General features: G+C 56.6%; 2 protein-coding genes across 3 annotated transcripts in view; one reads left to right on the forward strand and one right to left on the reverse strand.

Annotated features, from left to right (window-relative positions):
- PPP1R12B (protein phosphatase 1 regulatory subunit 12B) overlaps positions 1–14964 on the reverse strand; it is a gene marked incomplete at its 5' end in the record, with an annotated part of 64170 nt that extends 49206 nt beyond the window's left edge. The window contains 2 exons of the mRNA XM_081114546.1: positions 483–613; positions 14689–14964. Coding sequence (XP_080970672.1) covers positions 483–613; positions 14689–14964 — 407 coding nt within the window. The remainder of the gene's footprint in view (positions 1–482; positions 614–14688) is intronic.
- Positions 14965–17813: 2849 nt separating this feature from the next.
- Positions 17814–22979, forward strand: UBE2T (ubiquitin conjugating enzyme E2 T). Of its 2 annotated transcripts, none has more exons than XM_081114469.1 (8): positions 17814–17859; positions 18831–18909; positions 19744–19902; positions 20875–20944; positions 21595–21700; positions 21799–21897; positions 22005–22085; positions 22617–22979. In XM_081114469.1, exons 3-8 carry the CDS (start codon positions 19794–19796, stop codon positions 22737–22739), a joined length of 588 nt encoding a protein of 195 aa, XP_080970595.1. In that variant the 5' UTR covers positions 17814–17859; positions 18831–18909; positions 19744–19793; the 3' UTR covers positions 22740–22979. The 2 variants fall into 2 exon arrangements, with proteins under 2 accessions (XP_080970595.1, XP_080970596.1); XM_081114470.1 differs by having other exon boundaries at positions 17851–17880.
- Positions 22980–23139: the final 160 nt, after the last annotated feature.

The raw sequence follows: 23139 nt of genomic DNA on the forward strand, positions 1-23139 counted from the left end.
ATTTACAAGGCGCTGGCTCCTGAGGCCTTTGCTGCTCTCACCATCGGGAGGTCCTCGCTGCTTCCTCAGTCCCTCCCACTGCCAACACTTGCCCTTCCTCTCGGCTGAGAAACATCGACTAGAAAGAGACACATCAGTTGGTTGCCTCTGGCCCCGGGGCCAGGGATCGAACCTACAACTGAGGCACGTGCCCTTGACCAGGAATTGAACCCAAGACCCTTCAGTCCACAGGCTGGCGCTCTAACCCCTGAGCAACACCGGCCAGGGCCCAAATCATTTTAGAATAAAAAATAAAAACCTGTTTAGTTTCACACTTACCCCTGAAGTAATATTTACTTTATTACCCCTGAGAACCCTTACAGCTACCCAGAGGCCCATTAGCTCAATATGCCCTCCTCGCTCCTCCCTGATCAAGGCCTTTGTGATGTGATGTGATGGAGAGCGCTGTCGGCGAAGCGCAGCTCCTGAGAGTGCGGACTCACTCGGCGATGTTCAGGTAGCCGCAGGACGCCGCCGCGTGCAGGGGCGTCCAGCCCTCGTTGTCCTGCCGGTTCACGTCGGCTCTGTTCTCCACCAGGAACTTCACCATGTCGAAGTTCTCGTCAATGCAGGCCTGCAAAGGGAAGCCCATCGTTCACCGGCCAGCACTCACTGTGCTCTGCCGCGCAGACCGGGGAAGACCCACTCAGAGTGCAAGCCAGACTCTGGTTCTAATGTCACCAAGTCAGAAAAGCTCCCGACACGGTGTCAGAGCCCACATGCCACTCAGGTAAGAAGCTGCTCCCTAGGCCTCGAGTCCAGCACCCAGGACAGGGCCCTCACGGCTGAGCAGCTGCGGAGCATGCCTCCCTCTTCCCACGTGCAGCTCTGTGAGCCAGGTCGTCGTCATATCGAATGCGCATCCCAACAGATTGCATCCAGACATCCACAGAGATGTGCAAAACCGTAAAGCAATGCCACTCTTCTCTTAATTTTTGTTTTGAAAGTAGACAGCTATTTCAGTTAAAATGTGTGATTCATAGAGACACGTAGTAGATTACTGCTCACTGCAGAGCGCCTCACCATGAACTGTGCAGAAAGACTCAAGTGAAGAGATGACAGGGCACTTTTCAAAAAGGCAGCGAAGTTCAGGGAGAAGAAAGTGCCCCAGCGGCCCGCACGCTCTGCCCAGGTAACAGCTCCCGTGTCAGGATGTCCACGGAGCCCTGGCCTGCTCTGAGCGCTGGGCGCTGGGCGCTGCTTCTCGCCTGGCGGCAAGGTGCCTTTGGCGCTGAGAGGAGAACAGCCGCGAGCCTCCGCTCCAAGCACTGTGCCGCCAGAGCCTTTGGAAGCCCTTCTTCCAAGATCATTCTCTGCCCTTTGAAGGTGATGGCAGCCGCGTTCCAGGGCCTAGCATGGGCCGGGCTGGTGCGGCTCCCACGGGAGAAAACCTCTCTCCCTCCCTCCCGCTCTCCTCCTCTTCTGTCTCCCCCAGCACAACGTTAGCGCTCCTCCTTGCCGGTGTCAGTCTTTGGGTTTATGAACATCAAGTCCGTGCCGGTATTTCTACAAGAACACCGTGAGGCGTCTCAGAGAACCACCACCAGCCCGTCTGTCTACAGGTGATCTGGGATGTCACTCTCCACGGCCATCACAGACAGTAACGAGGCCGCTGGCGGGTCATGCCGATGCCCACAGGCAGGCCGTGCACTGCTCAGTACCAGCCCAGGGGCAGGCAGGCCCAGGTTTGCGTCCAGCTCTGCCAACGCGTATCCCTCAGTGAGGAGGAGAAGCTGGGCCATGGCCTCATCTACAGCCTGGGGACCACCTGCCTCACGGGATTGTGGGAGGAAGAAAGGAGATAAATGGTGGGACCGTGGCTGGTACTGTTGTTGTTTTTAAGCCAATAGTCTAACAAATAGCAACTCCCCAGGAAAAAGCACACACTGTCCTCATCCTCACCCAGCACTGCCAACCCCACCTCAGTATCTTAGGGGGGAGGCAGTTGGTTAAAAATGTCTTTGAACTAGCAGGACTGGGGGGCCTGCTTGTTAAGTCTGACCTCTGGGACTTCCTCAAATGTCCAGCGAGCTCCTAAGTCCAGGAGCTCCGAGAATAGACTGGCATGATTCAAGACGACGCTGAGAGAACCGTCCCTGGAGAGACCCACCAACAGAAACATCCTGGAGTGACCGGTCTGTTCTTTGCTCTTCTCCTGGGGCCTCTAGAAGGAACTGGATGAAGCCATGGAGGAGAGCGGAATATCCCTGAAAACCCCACGCAGTGTGTCAGCTCCCCAAGACACAGCATGGGGGACACCCAGACTCGTCCGGAAAACCGTGCCCAGCACCTGGCCCCACGCAGAGCTGCACTGACGACCAGGTGGATGGGTCTTTCCTCTCCCTGAACAGGCAAGGAGGCTACGTGAGTGTCTGAGGCTCCTCAGGACATCAATGGGAAAATTATTCTCTATATTTAACCCATTCCCTCTCCTGCGGCTCATGTCCATTTCCTTCTGTTGTGAAGACACAGAATATTACCGAAGTAACACCTTGTTCTAAGCCGAAGGAAGAAAATACAATCGCTTTATGATGTAACTCATTACTAGTCCAGAGACACTGATACAGAGACAGGCAGCCAGCAGGCTGGGCTTCCTCGCCGAGCAGCCACCCTTCCTCGGCAATGACCAGCCATCTCCAAGGAAAACACCCGATTTCAGCAGACGGGGGCAGAGCGCTATGACGGCCACTGCACCGACCGACGCTGCTCTGCATCGAAGGCACAGCGGCTGCCGGCTGCCGGGGCCAGAGTTCAACCTGGGACTGCAAAGCAGGCCCACGACAGAGCTCCTCCGCTCCCAAAATAGCGCAGCTGTCACCGCCTCTGCCTGCCACGGCTCCAGGAGCTGACCTTGCTGCTGGGGCTCAGAATCCGCTGCGACCCCTTCCCCTCAGAGCCCCGCTCCGGGAGCCAGGCAGGTGACACGCTGCGTGTGTGTGCGCGCGCGCGTGTGTGAGCGTGTGCATGCGTGTGTCAGCCCACTCCTGCCTGGATTTCAACAAACGGCTGATACGGTGCTGGGTGGCGATGATGCTCGTAATAAACCCCCATTCCTACCTTCCACTATTCTGTCCTACATCCTCCTAACACTTATGTAACTCAGCAATAACAACATGTATAATCCCCAAAATTATATAATTTAATTTTATGCTGAAAACCCTAAATGCTTAGAGATAACAGTAAAGACCATAATTGATTTCATTTATCAGCCACACACCCAATCCCGAAAGGCTCAGAATTTCCCAGTCGTGCTGGGTATGTATTCCCTGGCAGCCCAACACCTAGAACAGCACTGGCCACCAACATTTGTTGAATCAAAGAATGGGCTTCAAATGCACAGAAAGTCACATTTTCTACACATTCGATTGATTCCCAGGCATCCAGAATCGCCCAGTCATCCCTGCAGGCTGCAGGCAGACCCTGCCCAGACCTGCAGCACATGGAGGTGACCCGGCCGGGGGTGCTGCACACGGCTGCCCCCCACCTGCACATGCTGCTCCTATACACGCCCATGCATCAACCTCCCACTGCTGGAGTGTGCTGGATGGTGCCCCAAATAGGTCCATGTCCCAATCTCCGAGCCTGTGCAGGGACTCAATTGGAAAGGGGTCTTTGCAGATAGAATAGGGTCCTGAGATAGCACACTGCATTACCTAAGTGGGCCCTACATCCCATGACAAGTGTCCTCATAGGAGACAGGCGGGGGTGGGGGGGGTGACACAGACAGAAGAGGAGGAGGCAACGTGTCCACAGAGGCCGACGGGCCCCAGAGCTGGAAGAGGCAAAGAACGACACCTCCCTGGGCTCCAGAGGGAGTGCGGCCCATCAGGACCTCAACTTCAGACTCCAGACTCCAGGGCTACGAGCTGATACGCTTCTGCTGTTTTAAGCCACCAAATTGGTTCACAGAAGCCACGGAAACCAAGCCCCTGGCACTGAAGCGAAGGCATCACGGGAGAGGCCCCGCGGCCTTGCTCCTGTAGAAAGGAAAACCACAGCAGGATTCTCCCTTCTGTGCCAAATAAAAAGTGGTCAAAATTAATTCTACCGTTTTCTCCTCAGGAGCCGCCCTGGGAGGCATGACCGCGCAGGGCCTACCCTTCATCCAGATTGTCCAGACTCTGCCCGCAGTCCAGCTGGTGCCACATTGTAAGTAGAACCGCTGGTCCCTCTCCCATCACACCGTGTGCCTGGACTGGGCTGGGGCAGGAGGGCCACGGGCAGGGCTTGCTAATAAAGACCGGAGTCTCTTTAAAAAAAAAATAAATTAATTATACCACTTTTTAAAAGGCAACTACATTTATAGAAACTTTTAGGGGTTTTTCCTTATCAGTCTTTAGCCAAAATACCAAATGCCCGGAACACCCGGCCCTGGTTCTTCCCTGAGGCACTCTGCTGACCGTATTCTGGCGGAGGGCTGACCCTGACACAGGGTGCAGTACTGACCCACGAGCTTATGGGACCCAGCCTTTCTAAGCTCCAACGAGGGAGCCTCACCCTATGGCAAGAATTCATACAAGTAAATTAGATACGATACAAGCCAGTAACGTTGGAAATCGCAACTGTCAGCAGATGTTCCCCACGAGAGCGTTCACGTATGTGGTTAAGGACCGACCCAGTGAGTCCATCCTTCAAGTGCCTGTCTGTCCACTCCCATCACGACAGTGTAGCTACTTCCCGAGTGAGGCTCACGCAGCAGTGGCTGCCACGTGACAGGTGACACGGGCACTGTCAGCCCGTGTGAAAGGCACAGCTCCCTGGCAGACAGCTTGGCTCTGAGAGGGTGAGAGCTATGGAGCTGATCATGTCCTCAGTGGTCAGCAGACTCTGGGCACAGACCCGCGGCCTTTCAGGGGAGAGCCCAGAGAGACAAAGAAGTAAAGAAGTTTCCATGGAGGGTCACCCTAAGGTGTTGTTCTTAGTACACTGGCATACTGTCCCCGAGACTGTAAGATTCATGACTTGAGGCCAGCGAGCACTGGCTGCAGTTAGAGCAGGGGACATTTAGATCTCAGAAGGGTGCACTCTGGGTTCCAGCAGGTCCTGGAAACGGCCCAGCCCTCACCCTCTGCCTCCCTGCAACTCCCTCCCCGCCCCCAGCACTCGGGCTGTCCTCCAGGTACTCCCTTTGGACCCCGCCAGGCACAGGGTAGGGGGCACGTCTGGTCTAACTCCTGTCACCAAGGCAGAGTTAAAAAGTCAAGGCGAGGAAGGTAGATGGAAAAAGGCCCAGAAAATGAAAGCTGTATCTACTCAAAGCCCACAGTTCTTCAGACAGACGTTTCACAGTTCCTCACGGAGAACTGATTCTGAGGAATAACAAACTCAGCCTGGCAATGGTGGGAACCCCCAGCATGAGTTTCTCTGGGGTCCAAGAGTGCCCACAGCCGCGTCCCCAGCACCTGCCAGAACTAAGAAGGCCCTGGCACTGCGAGGGAGGCACGAAGTGACAGAGTGACTCATCTCAGCCGGCTTGACCAAGAGTCTCCTTGGAAAAACTGTTATAACAAAGCTGTCAAGCGAGGGAAGGACGTGGTGGCTGCAGCAACAGCGTTAGGATGTCTTCTTTCACAGGGAGGCACGGGGCCCAGAAGAGTGAACAGGCTTATTTAAGGCCATGGATCCGGCTGCTAACCACTCGCATGCTTTCCACCTGCCAACTCAGAGGCATCAGCGCCAGCTCAGGCCAAGCTCAGGCTACCACCTGGCTCCTGGGACATTTCTAGTTCCTGAGACTCTCTTCCTAAAAATAATTTTGCTTCAACATCCATAGGGTGCACAGACACTCGCCCAGCTCGCCAATGACCTCCCCGGAGGAATGTCCCAATTGGCTGCTCTGAGCTGGCCGCTCGGACAGACTAACTGCAGAGCACGAGGCCCTGACAGCACTCTCGCTGCCCTCTGCTCATCGGCGTCAGCCTGGGCTGGAGCCTCCGCGTAGCCTGGCTACCTGTCTGAGCCACAGCCCCAAGTCCGCTCTGCTGCCAAACTGGCAGGACGAACGGCTGTCCCGTGGGGAGGACGGCCCTGCGGAGCCCAGAGCACCCTGTGCCTACACACAAGTGTTTCCCAAGCCACGAGCACCCGGCCGAGAGCTCCAAGGCAGGCGTGGGGGTCAGCACTGTCCTCACGCCTCCTGGAAAGAAGGCAGGCAATTCTGGGATCTGAGTTGGCTGAGGAAGAAAAGCCACAAATAAATTATGGGCAGATTAAATTCTCAGAAAGTGTCAGTCAGTCCCGCAAATTCTATCCCTGAAAGGAGAGATTCAGCAGGAGGGTATGGCTCACCCAGCACCTTTCATCCAGAGGCCGACACGGCAGGAGGTGCTGAGACGCAGTGACATACCCGTCCCTGTGCAGGGCACTGCCGACGAGGGCAGACCATGGAGCAAGGCTTCCTGGGCTCAAACCCAGGCCTGCTAATGAGTGGTTTTGTGTTTTTGGAACTAGTTATGCCTATATTTCCCCGACTGCAGGATTACCACAGCAACCACAGTGCCGGCTTCGTGGTGCTACAAATGAGCTCGCGTGTGCAGAAACCCTCAGTGCCCGGCTCAGTCAGGTGCTAAGTGACAGTCGCTGAAGCTGTGATTATGACTCCTCCTCCGACTATCACTCTTATGGAGTCTCTACGAGTCAGCAGAGACAGTCCTTTCCAACAAGAAAGGGCAAAGCTTCTCTATGTAAAATAACTGTGTAGATTTCAGTAGATGCCAGCAGACCACTGTCAGGTTCTGCCAATAAGAGGAAAGGTAAGTTAAGGTAGGAAAGGGGAGGCAGGGAGGGTGAGGAGGGCGAGTCAGAGCTGTGGACTGGTTCTGCCCCCAGAGCCACTCGCCGAGGCTGAGTCTGTCGTGAGCGCGGGCAGAACCCCGCGGAGCCACTGCAGTTCCGGCCCTGACGGGCTCACGTTACCCAGGCACAGGCTAGGAGTTCACCCGAGTAACTGCTCCTCGACTGTCACGCGCGTTTCCATTTACTCCTGTGACACACGTTTCCCGAGGCCCATGCTCTGCCCGACAATCCTTAGGGAGAGGCACGCGACGACACACACAACAGGAATCACACTGCACCACGCCTTCTCCTTCCCAGTAAGAAGTCACCACCTCTGCCCGGGGTGACGGTGGGTCACCGTGTCATGAAGGAGAAGGAAGTAGCCAGCTGAGGAAGCAGGGGTGCACAAAGTCCGGGAAAGGGAACAGCATATGAAGGTCTGAAGGAGAGAAAAGATCGTTTGGGGATGCTGCGCAGTCTGGAATGTTCGACTCAGACGGGGGTGGGACATCCATGAAACCTGTCCAGGCTTCCTGTGGCCCCTCAGCCTGAAATGGCAGGACGAGGCTGACGGGGCGGCCGCAATGCAGGCCGTGCCCCTGATAAAAGCTCCACCTCATCCTGAGGCTTCAACCAGGAGCGACGCCATCGGGGATGCATCTCGGAGTGACAGCTGCATGGGAACAGGAGCCGTGACAGGGACACCACGCAGGGAGTGGCCACCGTGCGGGGGTGAGGGCCAGAGGCCACGCTGGCATGGAGACACGGCAGAGGTGAGGGCGGGAGGCCCTGCGTGAAGGGACGGGCTCATTAGCGTGCCTGCCAGGGAACAGGACAGTACCGAGAGGGCTGAGCTTCGGACCCTGGTGGACCGTCCACCCTCTGCCCACAGGGACTGCGCCGTCTTAGACGGCTCGTTTCCATCCCGTCTGGAGCTCTTTCCTCCTCCGGCCTGTGACTCCCATCCAGAACCACCCTGAGCAGCGAGTAGCTGTGCTGCCTGCCGCCCTTCCCACCTGAACCATCCTAGTGAGCCCAAGAAGTCAGTGCCACAGCCGCCTCACAGCTGTCCCCGGCCCCCACTAAGCCTGGCTGGGCAGGGTCATGGGTCCTGGGCCGAGGCAATGGGAATGAGAAGGCCGTCCTCCGAGGGAAGGGCAAGCCTGTTGGCACCCGCGGGCGTGGCGCTGAGTGAGGTGGACACCCGAGCAGAGAGGTTCGGAGAGCGTGTCACCTGCTCTCCCATCCGTCTCAGCGATCTCCTTGATGCCGTGGCCTTGGGCCCATGCTCTGAGCAACGTCCATGTGGGACAGGGGTAGAGGGCAAACCTCAGCCCAGAGCAGGGACGTTACAAGATACTGTACAGGAGAGAGGAACACACGTCAGCGCATCGATCTTTCCGCAGCCCGTGCCCGCTGTGAGGCAGAAAGCACAGTGCCCTTCCTCTACTCCAGGGGGGCTGAGGGCACCTGAGGCAGAGCTGAGCCCGATGTGTAAAAGGAAAGCGCACGTAAGTCCAGGTATTGTTATCAGCACATGTGCTCTACACGGTTATATAACCAGGTGGACTGGGATGGCCTAGTGCGCTGATTTAAAGCGAAGGTTGGTGCGGCCTCTTGGAAATACTCACTGTAGTGTGAGAGCAGCCACAGACAACCCCCGGCCAGCAGGGGAGGCTGTGTCCGCCACAGACAACACCCGGCCAGCAGGGGAGGCTGTGTCCACCAGAGACAACCCCCGGCCAGCAGGGGAGGCTGTGTCCACCAGAGACAACCCCCGGCCAGCAGGGGAGGCTGTGTCCGCCACAGACAACCCCCGGCCAGCAGGGGAGGCTGTGTCCGCCACAGACAACCCCCGGCCAGCAGGGGAGGCTGTGTCCGCCACAGACAACCCCCGGCCAGCAGGGGAGGCTGTGTCCGCCACAGACAACCCCCGGCCAGCAGGGGAGGCTGTGTCCACCACAGACAACCCCCGGCCAGCAGGGGAGGCTGTGTCCACCAGAGACAACACCCAGCCAGCAGGTGAGGCTGTGTCCACCAGAGACAACACCCGGCCAGCAGGTGAGGCTGTGTCCGCCACAGACAACCCCCGGCCAGCAGGGGAGGCTGTGTCCGCCAGAGACAACCCCCGGCCAGCAGGTGAGGCTGTGTCCGCCACAGACAACACCCAGCCAGCAGGTGAGGCTGTGTCCGCCACAGACAACACCCGGCCAGCAGGTGAGGCTGTGTCCACCAGAGACAACACCCGGCCAGCAGGTGAGGCTGTGTCCGCCACAGACAACACCCGGCCAGCAGGTGAGGCTGTGTCCGCCACAGACAACCCCCGGCCAGCAGGTGAGGCTGTGTCCACCACAGACAACCCCCGGCCAGCAGGGGAGGCTGTGTCCGCCACAGACAACCCCCGGCCAGCAGGGGAGGCTGTGTCCACCACAGACAACCCCCGGCCAGCAGGGGAGGCTGTGTCCACCAGAGACAACACCCAGCCAGCAGGTGAGGCTGTGTCCACCAGAGACAACACCCGGCCAGCAGGTGAGGCTGTGTCCGCCACAGACAACCCCCGGCCAGCAGGGGAGGCTGTGTCCGCCAGAGACAACGCCCGGCCAGCAGGTGAGGCTGTGTCCGCCACAGACAACACCCAGCCAGCAGGTGAGGCTGTGTCCGCCACAGACAACACCCGGCCAGCAGGTGAGGCTGTGTCCACCAGAGACAACACCCGGCCAGCAGGTGAGGCTGTGTCCGCCACAGACAACACCCGGCCAGCAGGTGAGGCTGTGTCCGCCACAGACAACCCCCGGCCAGCAGGTGAGGCTGTGTCCACCACAGACAACCCCCGGCCAGCAGGTGAGGCTGTGTCCACCAGAGACAACACCCGGCCAGCAGGTGAGGCTGTGTCCGCCAGAGACAACCCCCGGCCAGCAGGTGAGGCTGTGTCCGCCACAGACAACCCCCGGCCAGCAGGGGAGGCTGTGTCCGCCACAGACAACCCCCGGCCAGCAGGTGAGGCTGTGTCCGCCACAGACAACCCCCGGCCAGCAGGGGAGGCTGTGTCCACCACAGACAACCCCCGGCCAGCAGGTGAGGCTGTGTCCGCCACAGACAACCCCCGGCCAGCAGGGGAGGCTGTGTCCACCACAGACAACCCCCGGCCAGCAGGGGAGGCTGTGTCCGCCACAGACAACCCCCGGCCAGCAGGGGAGGCTGTGTCCGCCACAGACAACCCCCGGCCAGCAGGTGAGGCTGTGTCCGCCACAGACAACCCCCGGCCAGCAGGGGAGGCTGTGTCCGCCACAGACAACCCCCGGCCAGCAGGTGAGGCTGTGTCCGCCACAGACAACCCCCGGCCAGCAGGTGAGGCTGTGTCCGCCAGAGACAACACCCGGCCAGCAGGTGAGGCTGTGTCCGCCAGAGACAACACCCGGCCAGCAGGTGAGGCTGTGTCCGCCACAGACAACCCCCGGCCAGCAGGGGAGGCTGTGTCCGCCAGAGACAACCCCCGGTCAGCAGGGGAGGCTGTGTCCGCCAGAGACAACCCCCGGCCAGCAGGTGAGGCTGTGTCTGCCACAGACAACCCCCGGCCAGCAGGGGAGGCTGTGTCCGCCACAGACAACACCCGGCCAGCAGGGGAGGCTGTGTCCACCACAGACAACACCCGGCCAGCAGGGGAGGCTATGTCCACCACAGACAACCCCCGGCCAGCAGGGGAGGCTGTGTCCGCCAGAGACAACCCCCGGCCAGCAGGTGAGGCTGTGTCCGCCACAGACAACCCCCGGCCAGCAGGGGAGGCTGTGTCCGCCACAGACAACCCCCGGCCAGCAGGGGAGGCTGTGTCCGCCACAGACAACCCCCGGCCAGCAGGGGAGGCTGTGTCCGCCACAGACAACCCCCGGCCAGCAGGTGAGGCTGTGTCCGCCAGAGACAACACCCGGCCAGCAGGTGAGGCTGTGTCCGCCAGAGACAACGCCCGGCCAGCAGGTGAGGCTGTGTCCGCCACAGACAACACCCGGCCAGCAGGTGAGGCTGTGTCCGCCAGAGACAACACCCGGCCAGCAGGTGAGGCTGTGTCCGCCACAGACAACACCCGGTCAGCAGGTGAGGCTGTGTCCGCCACAGACAACACCCGGCCAGCAGGTGAGGCTGTGTTCGCCAGAGACAATAATACTTGGCCAGGGAATGAAGATGTGTCCCAATACAATTTTATGGATACAACAACCCTAAGTTCCAAGGAAGCTCCACAGACATGGTCTGAACACATGCTCACTCACAGTCTATGAAAACCACCTGATCATGGCCTAAGACACCCGTAACTCATAGACAATGAAGCCGCTTGAAGTGGCCAGGAACAACCCTTCAGGCGCCTTCTCATGTATTTTGGGCCCTAATTTACAATCATAAGCATACTGATGGCAGATCTATTTTTTTCTCTTCCAAAAGTAAACAGAAAGACTAACAAATGATGCTTAGTCGGAAAACCCTTCATATAGTCTCCACAAAAGTCCTCAAAAACATGTTTCTACTGACACTGCTCTTTCAAAGGTTACAAATGCCCAGCATGGTCTGATGCATCATCCGCACCAACCTGAAGAGGCAAACTACTAAAAAAGCCACGATGACGTTCTCATGCCCACAGTGAGAGGCAACAGGAGTCTTCCCCATTGGGCCTGGGGTCCCGTCCCTGAGCAGAATCCACCGCCACGGGGGAAGGCAGGAGTCACGGCACAGCCAGAACTGTCAGGGAAGACGGAACGGACTTGGAATGAAAGAGAAGGGTCGGAATGCAAGTTTCATGCTCCCACGTGAGCTGGCACACATACGTGCTGCTCTGTACTGAACTGAACACATGATCTCAGTCGTCTCCTGTCTCACTCTACCACTCGGAACAGAGATAGTTTTCTCCTTCCCTCATCTGCCCCTTTCTCTGCCTCTCCTCCAGAGACAGGGATAATTTTAATCTCCCTGAGGATTGAGGCGGCTCTAGAGTGACAGGCTACTAGGAGTTGAATTCCAGTGTGGGTGACCCTGAGATCCAAACTTGGACTCTGAGCCCATTCCAAAACCAACCCGAATGTCTGCGTCAAGGAGAGAAGGCCTCTGTCCTGAGGTGTCCCTCCAGATGGAGACTGTCGGGCAGGTCTAGAGGCAGGGTCTGGTGGACCGACAGTGAGCTCGCCATGCCGAGCACAGACCCGAGTGCCCACAGAGCATGGTCTGGAGGAAGAAGCCAGCATTCACTTTCACGAGTCCCAGCACTTGCCACTCCAGTCCAATAATTTAGTAGATACAGTTTTAAGAGCCTCTATCTAGACCTTAAGCACCAAGATCATAATGCCAAGGATACCAAGATAGGTGACAATAATCAACTTGCAAAATAAAAAAATAAATAAAAAGACAAGATATTTTCAGAAGTATCAGCCTACCCAGAATTCTTAGCCCACACTTTGTGCCCTATAACGTATATACACAGATGAAGTGGGAATTCCTCTGTGAGCAAACAACTGCTTTCAAGGGTTTTATCATCCGATTGATGCCTTTTCCACCAAAGACTCCAACCCGAAGGGCGCCCGTTTTGTTGGCTGCACCAGCGTGGAGGCTTCATCAGAGCAGGTCTCCCTTTGGATCCTCCTCCCCAGTCTATTTCAAGCATTATTAATAGGCCCCCGGAGCCTGTTATCTTTGACTCCAGCACCTCGTGCCTAAGCAAAGGCTGCCAAGGAAGGTCTCCAAGTCAAAAGTAGCATCAAGGCACTGCAACCTGAGGTGCCAATCATCCACGGTCACCTGTGGGCGAAGGAGAAAAGCCGTCCCCCCATACCACCTGAGGGTTCTCCCAACACACCAAGATGATAATCCATAGCCGGTCAAGAGGCCACGGCCAAAGGAAAGAGAGAAAGGCCGCAGTTATCCTGATAATCCATATCACGCTTGTGTAACAGATGGATGTCTAACTAAGTGACTCGGATAACAGCCACTGTCCACCTCACAGAAGGGCCATCAGCGATGAAGCAGGCAGTCCAGCTGCTGGCGCTTGTCTCACACTCGGAGAATAATCGTTATGGACCTGAGATTCTTCAGGCCGTGGGGACAGGCACTGTAACTGCAGGAACTGACCTGTCAGAGTTTGTGAGCCAATAAAGGCCTCTTCTTGATTCAGACAAAGAGATGGCTTCTCAACAGAGGCAGGTTTGAGCTACAATCTTCCAGAAGCTTCATCTTTAGCTGAATTTGTCTCGTGTTGACTGCACCTGCTCATGCCAATGCTAGCCCTGTAAGGTGGGAGGAAGGCTCACAGTCCCGCTCAGTGTCTGTGGGGGATGGGTTCAGGCCCGCTGGCATACCAAAGTCCGAGGACGCTCAAGTCCCTTAGTCCGCCCTCAGCACCAAGGATTCGGAGGGCCAGCTGTATGGCACTTGCAGGTGTTTTGTTGTTACTGTTGTTGTTTTAAATCCGCAGCTGTCGGGATAGAAAGCGCTGACATTTAAATCTGAAAAGTCTATACCTAATTCTCTCCTTTCTGATCCAAGTAATGGTTTCCCAAGTTTCAGACCCCTCACCTGTAAAATGGGAATAACAACACGACCTGCCACACCTACTTCCAAGGATCGCTGCTGAGATTGGCAGGAGGTAAGACAAGAAGTAATTTCAAACAACAAAGGACTGGATGGGGTGTTGGTTGCTACCTGGGGGGGGAGGGGGGGGCGGAGGCTGTTGTGAGCAGGAAAGAAAAAGATACAAATGGGGTGAAAAGAAGAGAAGTTCTTCCACCTGGAAGAGAAGGGCGGCGGCAGGCATGGTGAGGAGTAACGTTAAGCTGTTGGCTGAACGCTGAGGGGAGTGGGTGGCACGAGACTGAATCATTTAGAAGCCAATTCTCATGCCAACACATTCACTTTGCACCGACCGAAGAAGAAGAAAAAGAAGAGAGATTAAGAGTGGGTGCCCAGGGCTCAGCTCCCCAAGATAAGGATGAAGTCCCACCTGGGGGGCGGGACTTAGTGATGACGGGCGTGGAGACAGAACAGTGTTGCATAAGATGACAGCAGGAAAGGGGTTATTATCAAGCAGAGAAGCGTCGCCTTATCCACGGCCGCTGCGCTGTGGCTATATAAGGGTATGTGATGTCTAGGGAGGGCTTATAAAAAATAAAAGAAAAAAACAGAGAGAAAGGAAGAAAGGCCAGTCTGTAGAATCAAACAAACCTAAGTGACTCAGGGGGCTGGTTCCCCACCGGCGGCCGCGGGGAGCTGACGCTGCTAGGAGGAGACGGGGACACCCACAGCTGAGATCTGGCCGCTCGCAGCCGGCAGGAGACGAGCTCGTTTTGAACCATCACAAATCAGCTAAACGAGAAGAGGTGCCAGTTCAGAAGACCTGCTTCCTTAACCCAATACGGGGCTCTTTTTAAAAATATGTATATGTCTTTATTGATTTCAGAGAGGAAGGGAGACAGAGGGAGAGATAAAAAGCATCAATGATGAGAGAGAATCATCGATCAGCTGCCTCCTGCACGCCCCCCCTGACCGGGAATCGAACCCTGACTCCTGGTTCACAGGTGGACGCTCACCCCCGAGCCTCACCGGCCGGGCCAATATGGAGAGCTCGGTCCCACAGCTACAGGGGCTGGACTCTCTGCAGGGGACCTGACAGGCGACACTGACGGCCCGGAGTGACCGGTGCCCGGACGCTGGACCAGCCAGCGAAGAATCCCGGCCAGCCCTCCCCGTCCAAGTCTCCAGTAACCATGACAACCGAGGAGGTGGAGGGAAATCCAAACCCTGGCCCGGCGGGAGCCTGCTCCTCCGGGCGGAGGCCTGGCTCCAGGGGTGGCCGCCCGGACGGACGTGGCCCGGGACCCGCAGCTCCGCAGCCCCGCGCGGTACCTGGTGCAGGGCGGTCAGGCCGTCCACGTTGGCCGTGTTGATGTCGGCGCCGCGGGCCAGGAGCCTCTTCACCTCGTCGGTGTCCCCGCTCGAGCAGGCGGCCAGGAAGACCGCGCCGTCCTCGAAGCGGACGCGGGGGGCCCCGCGGCGGGTGCGCGGCTGCCGCTCGGCGGGCTCCTGCTCGGTCTCCGAGCCCCGCCAGCGCCGCAGCTGCTCCGCCCGCCGCACGCGCGCCGACTCGGCCCGCTTCCCGCCCAGGTGCCCCAGCTCGGCCATCGCTCGAGCCGGCGGCCGCGGCCGCACTGCCGCACGGGATAGCCGCGGCTCGGGTGGCCGCCGCCGCCTCCCCCGGAGCGCGTCAGCCGGGAGCGGGAGGCGGAGACCCGCGCGCCGCCATCTTTACTCCGCCGCCGCTGGCACCGCCCGCGCGCGCCCTCGGCTTCAGCACGCAGGCGCGCCGCCCCCGCGGGGCATCACGGGACTTGTAGTCGGAGACCGGCCCCCCAAGGGCGCCCTGCGGCCTGCAGGGAACTACAAATCCCTGGATGCATCAGGAAAGGGGCGAGAATCCGAGGCTCCCTGCTTCGCGGCCGGACCCCGTGGGGTCACCTTTGCCCCAAAGCTGGAAGTGACTCTCGGACCCGAGGCTGGCTCTTGGGGCATTTTGGGAGTCGTAGTTTATTCTTGTTTTGACCACCAACTAATCTTGGCACCCTAATGATCACATCAGCCCTTTCAAGTGGAAAAGAGGCAGTAATTATCCTATTTTCTACTGGGGAAAACTAGACAAAGCTGGTTCTGAATCTAGAGTTTTATTCACATCGTAACATAGAATACGTTAACCTGTATTAATCACGGTGTCAATGTGCATGGGGGGGAGGAGCAGGCACACACATACAGTATTGCATGTTTTACACAAACACCTTGAACATGAAAAGATCCTGGAAAGGATGCGTCCAGGTAGTGGGAAGGGCATCAGCTTTAAATCCACATGAATCCTCAGCCCTAGACAAGTTCGTTGACTTCTCCGAGTCCGTGTCCTTATTTGTAGAGTAGGAAAAATAATGCCTCACTGTACCCAGGTGGATCAAATGAGATAATGTATGGAAGGACACCTAATACTGCTCCTAGTGTATATCAGCTCCCAATAAATATTAAGGTCCCTTGGTTCTCCCTCCTCTTCCTCTACCCTTTTTAGGAATCTTAAAGTCGTAGGAAACAGAATGGATATCTTGTCCACAATTCCCGCCCCACCCACCCATCCACCCACCCACCCAAAGCTACAAAAAAGATATAGTGGAGCATACTACTAAACCCCTAAGGCAGCAAGTTGGACATTTTCATATTCACAGTGAACTTGGTTATAAAACCTGTCATATTGATTTAATAACCATACCCCCCCCAACGCCTTAATCTTGAACAAAATTAGTTAAATGTGTTACCCATAAAGAAAGAGAACATATGCAATGACTCGGTTCTTCAAACTTTTCAGTATGTTTGAAAATTTTCATTTTACTAGGTGTACCGGTTAATAATGCGGATTCTTCTCAATAGATGGGAGTCACACGTATGTTGTTACATATGCAACTTGATCTGTCCGCTGTTTTGTTGTATTGACAAGCTTCAAAACTCCATATGTCAAATTTTCTGAAGCTGTTAACACCGTAGATATTTTTACGCTTAAAAAATGGCGAATTTCGTGCCCAAAAAAAAGAGCATTTGCGGATTGGCCCCTTACCGGTTTATAATGGGGATTTTGCAATCCAAGAAAACACGATAATTCCAAGAGAAACATCAAAGGTGCTTTACTAGTAAAAGCAATGACAGCTGTACGCCGTTTACGCAATCTCTCAGCCTGCCTCTCTTTCCACCAGTGAACACACTTCCCTCTGCTGGTCGCATGGACACTGTACATGTAACCCGTGGGGTTCTTTTATTATTATTATTTTTAAATCCAATCCTTTGGTGGATTGTCAAAACTACAGGTATTTGCTCGCTTTCTCACGCCATCCCTCCTCCCTCCTCTCCACGGGACTCAACACAGTTCCTGCGTTCTCTAAGAGACATTTTTAAAAATATATTTTATTGATTTTTTTTAGAGAGAGAGGGAGAGGGATAGTTAGAAACATGGATCAGCTGCCTCCTGCACGCCCCCTACTGGGGATGTGCCCACAACCAAGTACATGCCCTTGATGAATCGAACCTCTATCCACTGGGCCACACCAGTTAGTGCCTAAGAGACATTTTTTAAAGACACGTTTCAAAGAGAACAGACCCAGAAAGAAATCCATTTCGGTTTCGAAGACAGAGCTGCCACTGAGGTCCGACTGCAGTTGGGGTAGGAGGAAAACAGGAGAAGACACAGGTGGGTGGAAGCAGAACATACCTGCAGTCACATAAACAGCCGACACTCCGGAATGATGGGCCCCAAGTGCAGAACGCCTCCACCTAACGGAAGGCAGCCCGAACCAGGCTCCTCGCGATGGTCATTCACAGGCCACATTCGTTCCTACGACCAGTGAGAGGGTCCCCGGGGCGGGGGCGGGGCGAGAGCACATGCCATGGGGTTCCCATACCCCAGTCCTCGGGGGGTCCACCAGGTGCCAGCCTTCGCACGGCGGCTTAGCGGTCCACAGGTGCTCCCGGCTCGGGACCCAAGCGTCGGAGCTGGAAGTCAGTGCGGAGTCCGGTCCCGATTTCCGCCGGTTCGGTTCTGAGGTCTACCAGTCGGAACGATCGCAGGGCTCAGTCCGCATCCTCGACGTCCATCCGCGCGGTCTTGGACGCGCCCTCCGTGTCCCGGGAAGGACCGCGGCCGCCCCGCTGCACATCGAGGCTGCCCGCTCCCCTCCCTGTCCCTCCGAGGGCTGCCATTCAGGTCTGTCTCCATTCGGACCACCCGGCCGGCCCGGTAACCCGCCCGGTAGCCATAGCCGTAGCGGCCTCCCCGCCGGACGCCGGCTCCCAGCAGCCCCGCGCCCCACCTGAACCCGCAGTCTCGCGCGCTGCCAGTTGAACCCGCGGGCTCAGCGCGCGGGCCAATGGGCGGCTGCGCTCGTCTCCCCGCCTTGCTGCGGGCCAATCGCGACCCGCGCCGGGCGGGAGGCGGGGCGACGCCCACCTTTGAGCGGCGCATGCGCGGTGGCGGCGGACCGGCTGGCTGGTGCGCGGGTAGGTGGTCCTCGCGCGAAGGCGAGGGGCTGGGGTCGGGTCGCGGGGGAGGGGAGGGCCGGTGGCTCTGGGGGCGCCCTGCTCCTGCGTGACGTGGGGGTTCTCTCCAGGGAGGGGCCCTCGGAGTCGGGGCGGCCGGCCTGCGGGGAGGCGGGGCGGTCGGGCGGACGGCTGCGCTGGCTCGGGCCCCGCGCGCGCCTGGGTGCTGCGCTGCGGGCCGAGAAGCCACTGAACTAGGCGGGGACCCGCCCGGGACAGCCCGTCGGAGCCCCAGGCCGCGCGGGCGGGGGGCGTGGCGGCGGGGCCGGGGTTGACTCCCGCCTGTGCAGCGCGTCCCGGTGTCATACACCCGCGCTTGATTTATTTGTTTATCATTTTTTTAAAAAAATATATTGATTGATTGATTTCAGAGAGGAAGAAGGAGAGAGAGATAGAAACACCAATCATAAGGGAATCATCGATTGGCTGCCTCCTGCACGCCCCCTACTGGGGATGGACCCCGCAACCCAGGCATGTGCCCTTGGCCGGAATCGAACCCGGGACCCTTCAGTCCGCAGGCCGACACTCTATCCACTGAGCCAAACTGGCTAGGGCTATTTGTTTATTTTTTTTATTTGTTTGTTTTTAAAATATGTTTTTATTATTGATTTCAGAGGCGAAAGGAGAGTAAGAGAGAGAAACATCAATGATGAGAGATCATGGATTGTCTGCCTCCTGCATGCCCCCTACTGGGGGATCGAGTGCAGCGGGGGGCATGTGCCCTGACCTCCCGGTTCCTAGGCCGATGCTCCACCACTGAGCCGCCCCAGCTGGGCTCTCGGAGGTCTTTGAATCTTCATACTTACTGCAGCATTTAATTTTCATCGTAAAATGCTGCAAAATGCAATTTGGAGATGTGCCTCGGGTCCCTCTTGATGCTACAAAAATGCAAGATCCGTTAAAGTAAACCCACATTTTTGTTTATTCTGCAGCCGACGCGTTTGGATTGCTCCTGTCGGCTGTTACGAGTGATGCTGCTGTGAACGTCCGCGTACCGGTGTTTGTGTGCACGTATGTTTTCCACTCTCTTGAGTGTGAACCCAGGTGTGGAGTCGAGGGCCGTAAGGCAGTCGATGTTACGTAAACGCCAGCGGGGCTCCTGTGTCCCTCCTCCCCCCACCCCCACACTCAGATGTCATCTCAGCGGTTGTGAAGGGCGTCACTGTGGCTTCCATCCGCACGTCCAAGGGACTCAGGGTGCTGGGCATCTTTTCATAGACTGTCAGCTTCTAATCCACTTTGTAGCGGACGTTGTAGCCGAATAGAAGGGGAGAGAGGGATTAGAAGGGAAAGAATAAACTAATTACTTGTGACTTGGCTCTGGGAGTTGCCAACCACCCCACACACACACACCCCCAAAGTAGATGCATTATTAGCATCGTTCCGGTTCGGGTTAGAAATCAGTATATTCACATGCACCTCAGAGCTTTAAGCATCAGCTTACAATGCCTCTGAGTGGTGACTCCGTGTCGCTGTCCTTGCTCCGCCCACCGCTCATATGTGTCGGTCCCCGTGTGTGCCAGGCGTGCTGAGGGGGCAGGGGCAGCCCGAGGAGACCCAGGCTCTGCCTTGTGGGCGTGTAATTTGCCCGTGGAGACACGTTCACTTAAGCATCTAGTGTTCTTGCTGTTTGCAGGTAGAACTGCTCGCATCTTCCGTACTTGATTTATAAAATTTGTTTGCCTGACTCGATAACGAAAAGGAAATGGAAAAACACTCAGACTCCCATCTGGGAATAGGAGTTCATACGAGGGATCGGTTTGTCCTTCCCTAGTTTGAAACCATGTGCTGGAAACCCCAGTCACCGTTCCGACTGCGCAGTGTGGCTGTTTTTCTCCTCGCCAGCCTTTCACGTGGTGGAGTGAGCGGAGCAGGGCTCCCGGGACGAGGGGACCATGCAGAGGGCTTCCCGGCTGAAGAGAGAGCTGAGCCTGTTGGCCACTGAGCCACCTCCCGGCATCACCTGCTGGCAAGACGCGGACCAGATGGGTGACCTGCGAGCGCGTAGGTGTCCCGTCATCGGGAGGTGGCCCCTGACCCTGTTGCAGGCCATGCTGAAATGCGAACATTTTCCCTTCTCACGTGGGGTACAGTCTCGATGTCAAAGCGCCCACCATCTTCCTCCCCTAACTCGTTTACATTTAGCAAAGGTTTGCTGGACATTTCTCCTTTGCCCTTTATTCTACCCTTTGCTGGTTTGTAGCCAAGATCTGGGCATCCGCTCTGAAGCAGTGTTTAGACCAGCCATGGGCAAACTACGGCCCGCGGGCCGGATTCGGCCCGTTTGAAATGAATAAAACTAAAAAAAAAAAAGACCGTACCCTTTTATGTAATGATGTTTACTTTGAATTTATATTAGTTCACACAAACACTCCATCCATGCTTTTGTTCCGGCCCTCCGGTCCAGTTTAAGAACCCATTGTGGCCCTCAAGTCAAAAAGTTTGCCCACCCCTGGTTTAGACCAAAGATCAGCATCTCAAATACCTGTGAGGCCAGACAGAAACGATTAGAATCCTCAGTCCACACAAGGCCAGTCTGCAGGTCAAATTGGATCTGTGCCCAGCATTTTCCACTTTTAAATTTTTTTTTTAATTTAACCCTTACCCAAGGATATGTTTATTGATTTTTAGAGAGAGGAAGGGAGAGAGAGAGAAACAATGATCGGTTGCCTCCTGTGTGCCCCTGACCAGCAACCGAGGTATGTGCCCTGAGCGGGAATTGAACCCACAACCTTTTGCTGCACAGGACGACCCACTAGGCCACCCGGCTGGGGCTTCCGCCTTTTGATCTTCTGTGCCTCCTTAGTGTGACACTTTTGGGGTCCATGGTGGATTGTGTGCAGAGAGGTTAAAGCCCAGAGAGACTTCCAGTCCTCGACCCAGGTCCTCGCGACGGCCGCAGGCTTCACAGGTCCACGTGGGCGGTGATTCAGATCATCCGATTGCCTCTGAACGGTCTTTCCTTTTCCTTTTAAGAAATAATAGGTGGGGCCAACACACCTTATGAAAAAGGAGTATTCACGCTGGAAGTGACCATTCCTGAGAGGTCAGTGTGGGTCAGACCCTAAACCACCAGGGTAGAGCCCAGCGACTGGGAGCCAGAGCCGCGCAGTGGGCAGAGGGCCTGGATTTTAATCCTCGTCTAACCGTGACTTTGTGTGAAGGACTTAGGGCAGTGGTTCTCAACCTTCCTCATGCCGCGACCCTTTCATGCAGTTCCTCATGTTGTGGGGACCCCCAACCATAAAATTATTTTCGTGGCTACTTCATCACTGTAATGTTGCTACTGTGATGAATCGTCATGTAAATATCTGATAGGCAGGATGTATTTTCATTGTTACAAATTGAACATCATGAAAGCATAGTGATGAATCACAAAAACAATACGTAATGATATATGTGTTTTCCGATGGTCTTAGGCGACCCCTGCGAAAGGGTCGTTCGACCCCCAAAGGGGTCGCGACCCACAGGTTGAGAACCACTGACTTCGAGGGTGAAGTGGCTGATCCAGGTGGAGGGTAGATGAGTGTCTATATGCTGTCATTTCTCCTCGCTATTGTTTGTAAATTTCCATAATAAAAAAGTGGGGGGAGGAAAGGTTTGCCTCTCGAAGGCTGTCTTCCCCAGGGGTCCCCAGGAAGCTGTTGGTATGAGGCAGCATCTTAATAAACTCTCTGTTGTCCGTCGCTGTCACAGGTACCCATTTGAGCCCCCTCAGATCCGGTTTCTGACTCCAATCTATCATCCAAACATCGACTCCGCCGGGAGGATCTGCCTGGATGTCCTCAAGTTGCCGCCCAAGGTGAGCGGAGGGGGCGGGCGGGCTGCGGGGCTGTGGCTCCAGGCAGGTGCCTCCGTCTCCCGCTCGGGGTCACGAAGCCACCGCATCTGTGTACGCAGGGCGCCTGGCGGCCCTCCCTCAGCATCGCCACCGTACTGGCCTCCATCCAGCTGCTCATGGCAGAGCCCAACCCGGACGACCCGCTCATGGCCGACATCGTGAGTGTCCTTGTCTCCTCTCTGGACCCCGGGCCCCGTCAGCGAGGTGGCTGAGCCCTGACGGGGGGTCCTTTTTCCCTCCACTCACTCCTCCCTCTGGTTCTCAGTCCTCAGAGTTCAAATACAACAAGCCCGTCTTCCTCAGCAACGCCAGGCGGTGGACAGAGCAGCACGCGAGACAGCAGCAGGTGTGTTTGCGCAGGCCTGGTGCTCTGCCGCCGTCGGCCCATCACGAGGGTCTGCAGTAGGCGCGTGTGGATGTGCCTTCACCACATCTGTACGGGGCCACGCTCTAGGCCAGTGTGGGCGTCTTCTCCGCCTGCAGACTTCTAATGACTCAGCAAAAGGTTTCTCCTAACTCTTGTCACCCACTGACGTCCCTAGAGGGCGGGCAGCCGCGGGGTAACTCATATTTTGGGCGGCAGCACAGATGGACGAGAGGGGACTCCGATTCTTTTCCCTAAGATTTCGTTTTGTTTTGTTTTTTAATACATGTTATTGATTTTTACAGAGAGGAAGGGAGAGGGATAGAGTTAGAAACGTCGATGAGAGAAAGACATCCATCAGCTGCCTCCTGCACACTCCCTACTGGGGATGTGCCCGCAACCAAGGAAGATGTCGGTGGAGGGAATAGCATGTGCAGGAGGCAGCAAGGAGGCACTTGGGGGTGACACCGCAGGGCTCTGGCGCTGGTGTGAGCCTCGGGCTTTCCTCCGTAGGGTGACGAGGAGGTGCCTGGGAACCCGCCTGCGGCCGGCGATGCAGGAGCACACGGCACAGCACCGAAAAGGAAGGCGGAGCCGCCGGGAGGCCCGGGCAAGCGGTTCTGCGATGGCGTCTAGGGCTCGGTCCCAGTCCCTCCCGGTCACTGCTCTCTGTCAGGGTGGCCCAGCTCGCCCGCCTGTCTCCCGTGTTCTCGGTGTATGTGACGGCGCAACCGTTTCTGCCTCGCATAAAACAGACCTTGTGTATTTATATTTCCTGCCCTACACAGATCCTCTAAGTGGAGTTTGTTTTATTCCGCTTGTGCCTATGTATTTAGAAACCTTTGAAACCTGAAAAATAAATAACCGTTCAGCGTGGAGCGTGTTTATCCTGGTTGTGGCCCCGGGGATGTTAGACGAGTGAGGGTGTTACACGGGCCGGGTGTGTTGTCCTTTGTTTTGCCAGCTCGCCCACACCCCAGGGGCCCAGGATGGTTGGCGTAGAGGTACAGGAGCCACTACAGACAGTTCCACGGCC

Source organism: Myotis nattereri, assembly GCF_964212035.1.
Source record: "Myotis nattereri genome assembly, chromosome: 20".
Lineage (NCBI taxonomy): Eukaryota > Metazoa > Chordata > Mammalia > Chiroptera > Vespertilionidae > Myotis > Myotis nattereri.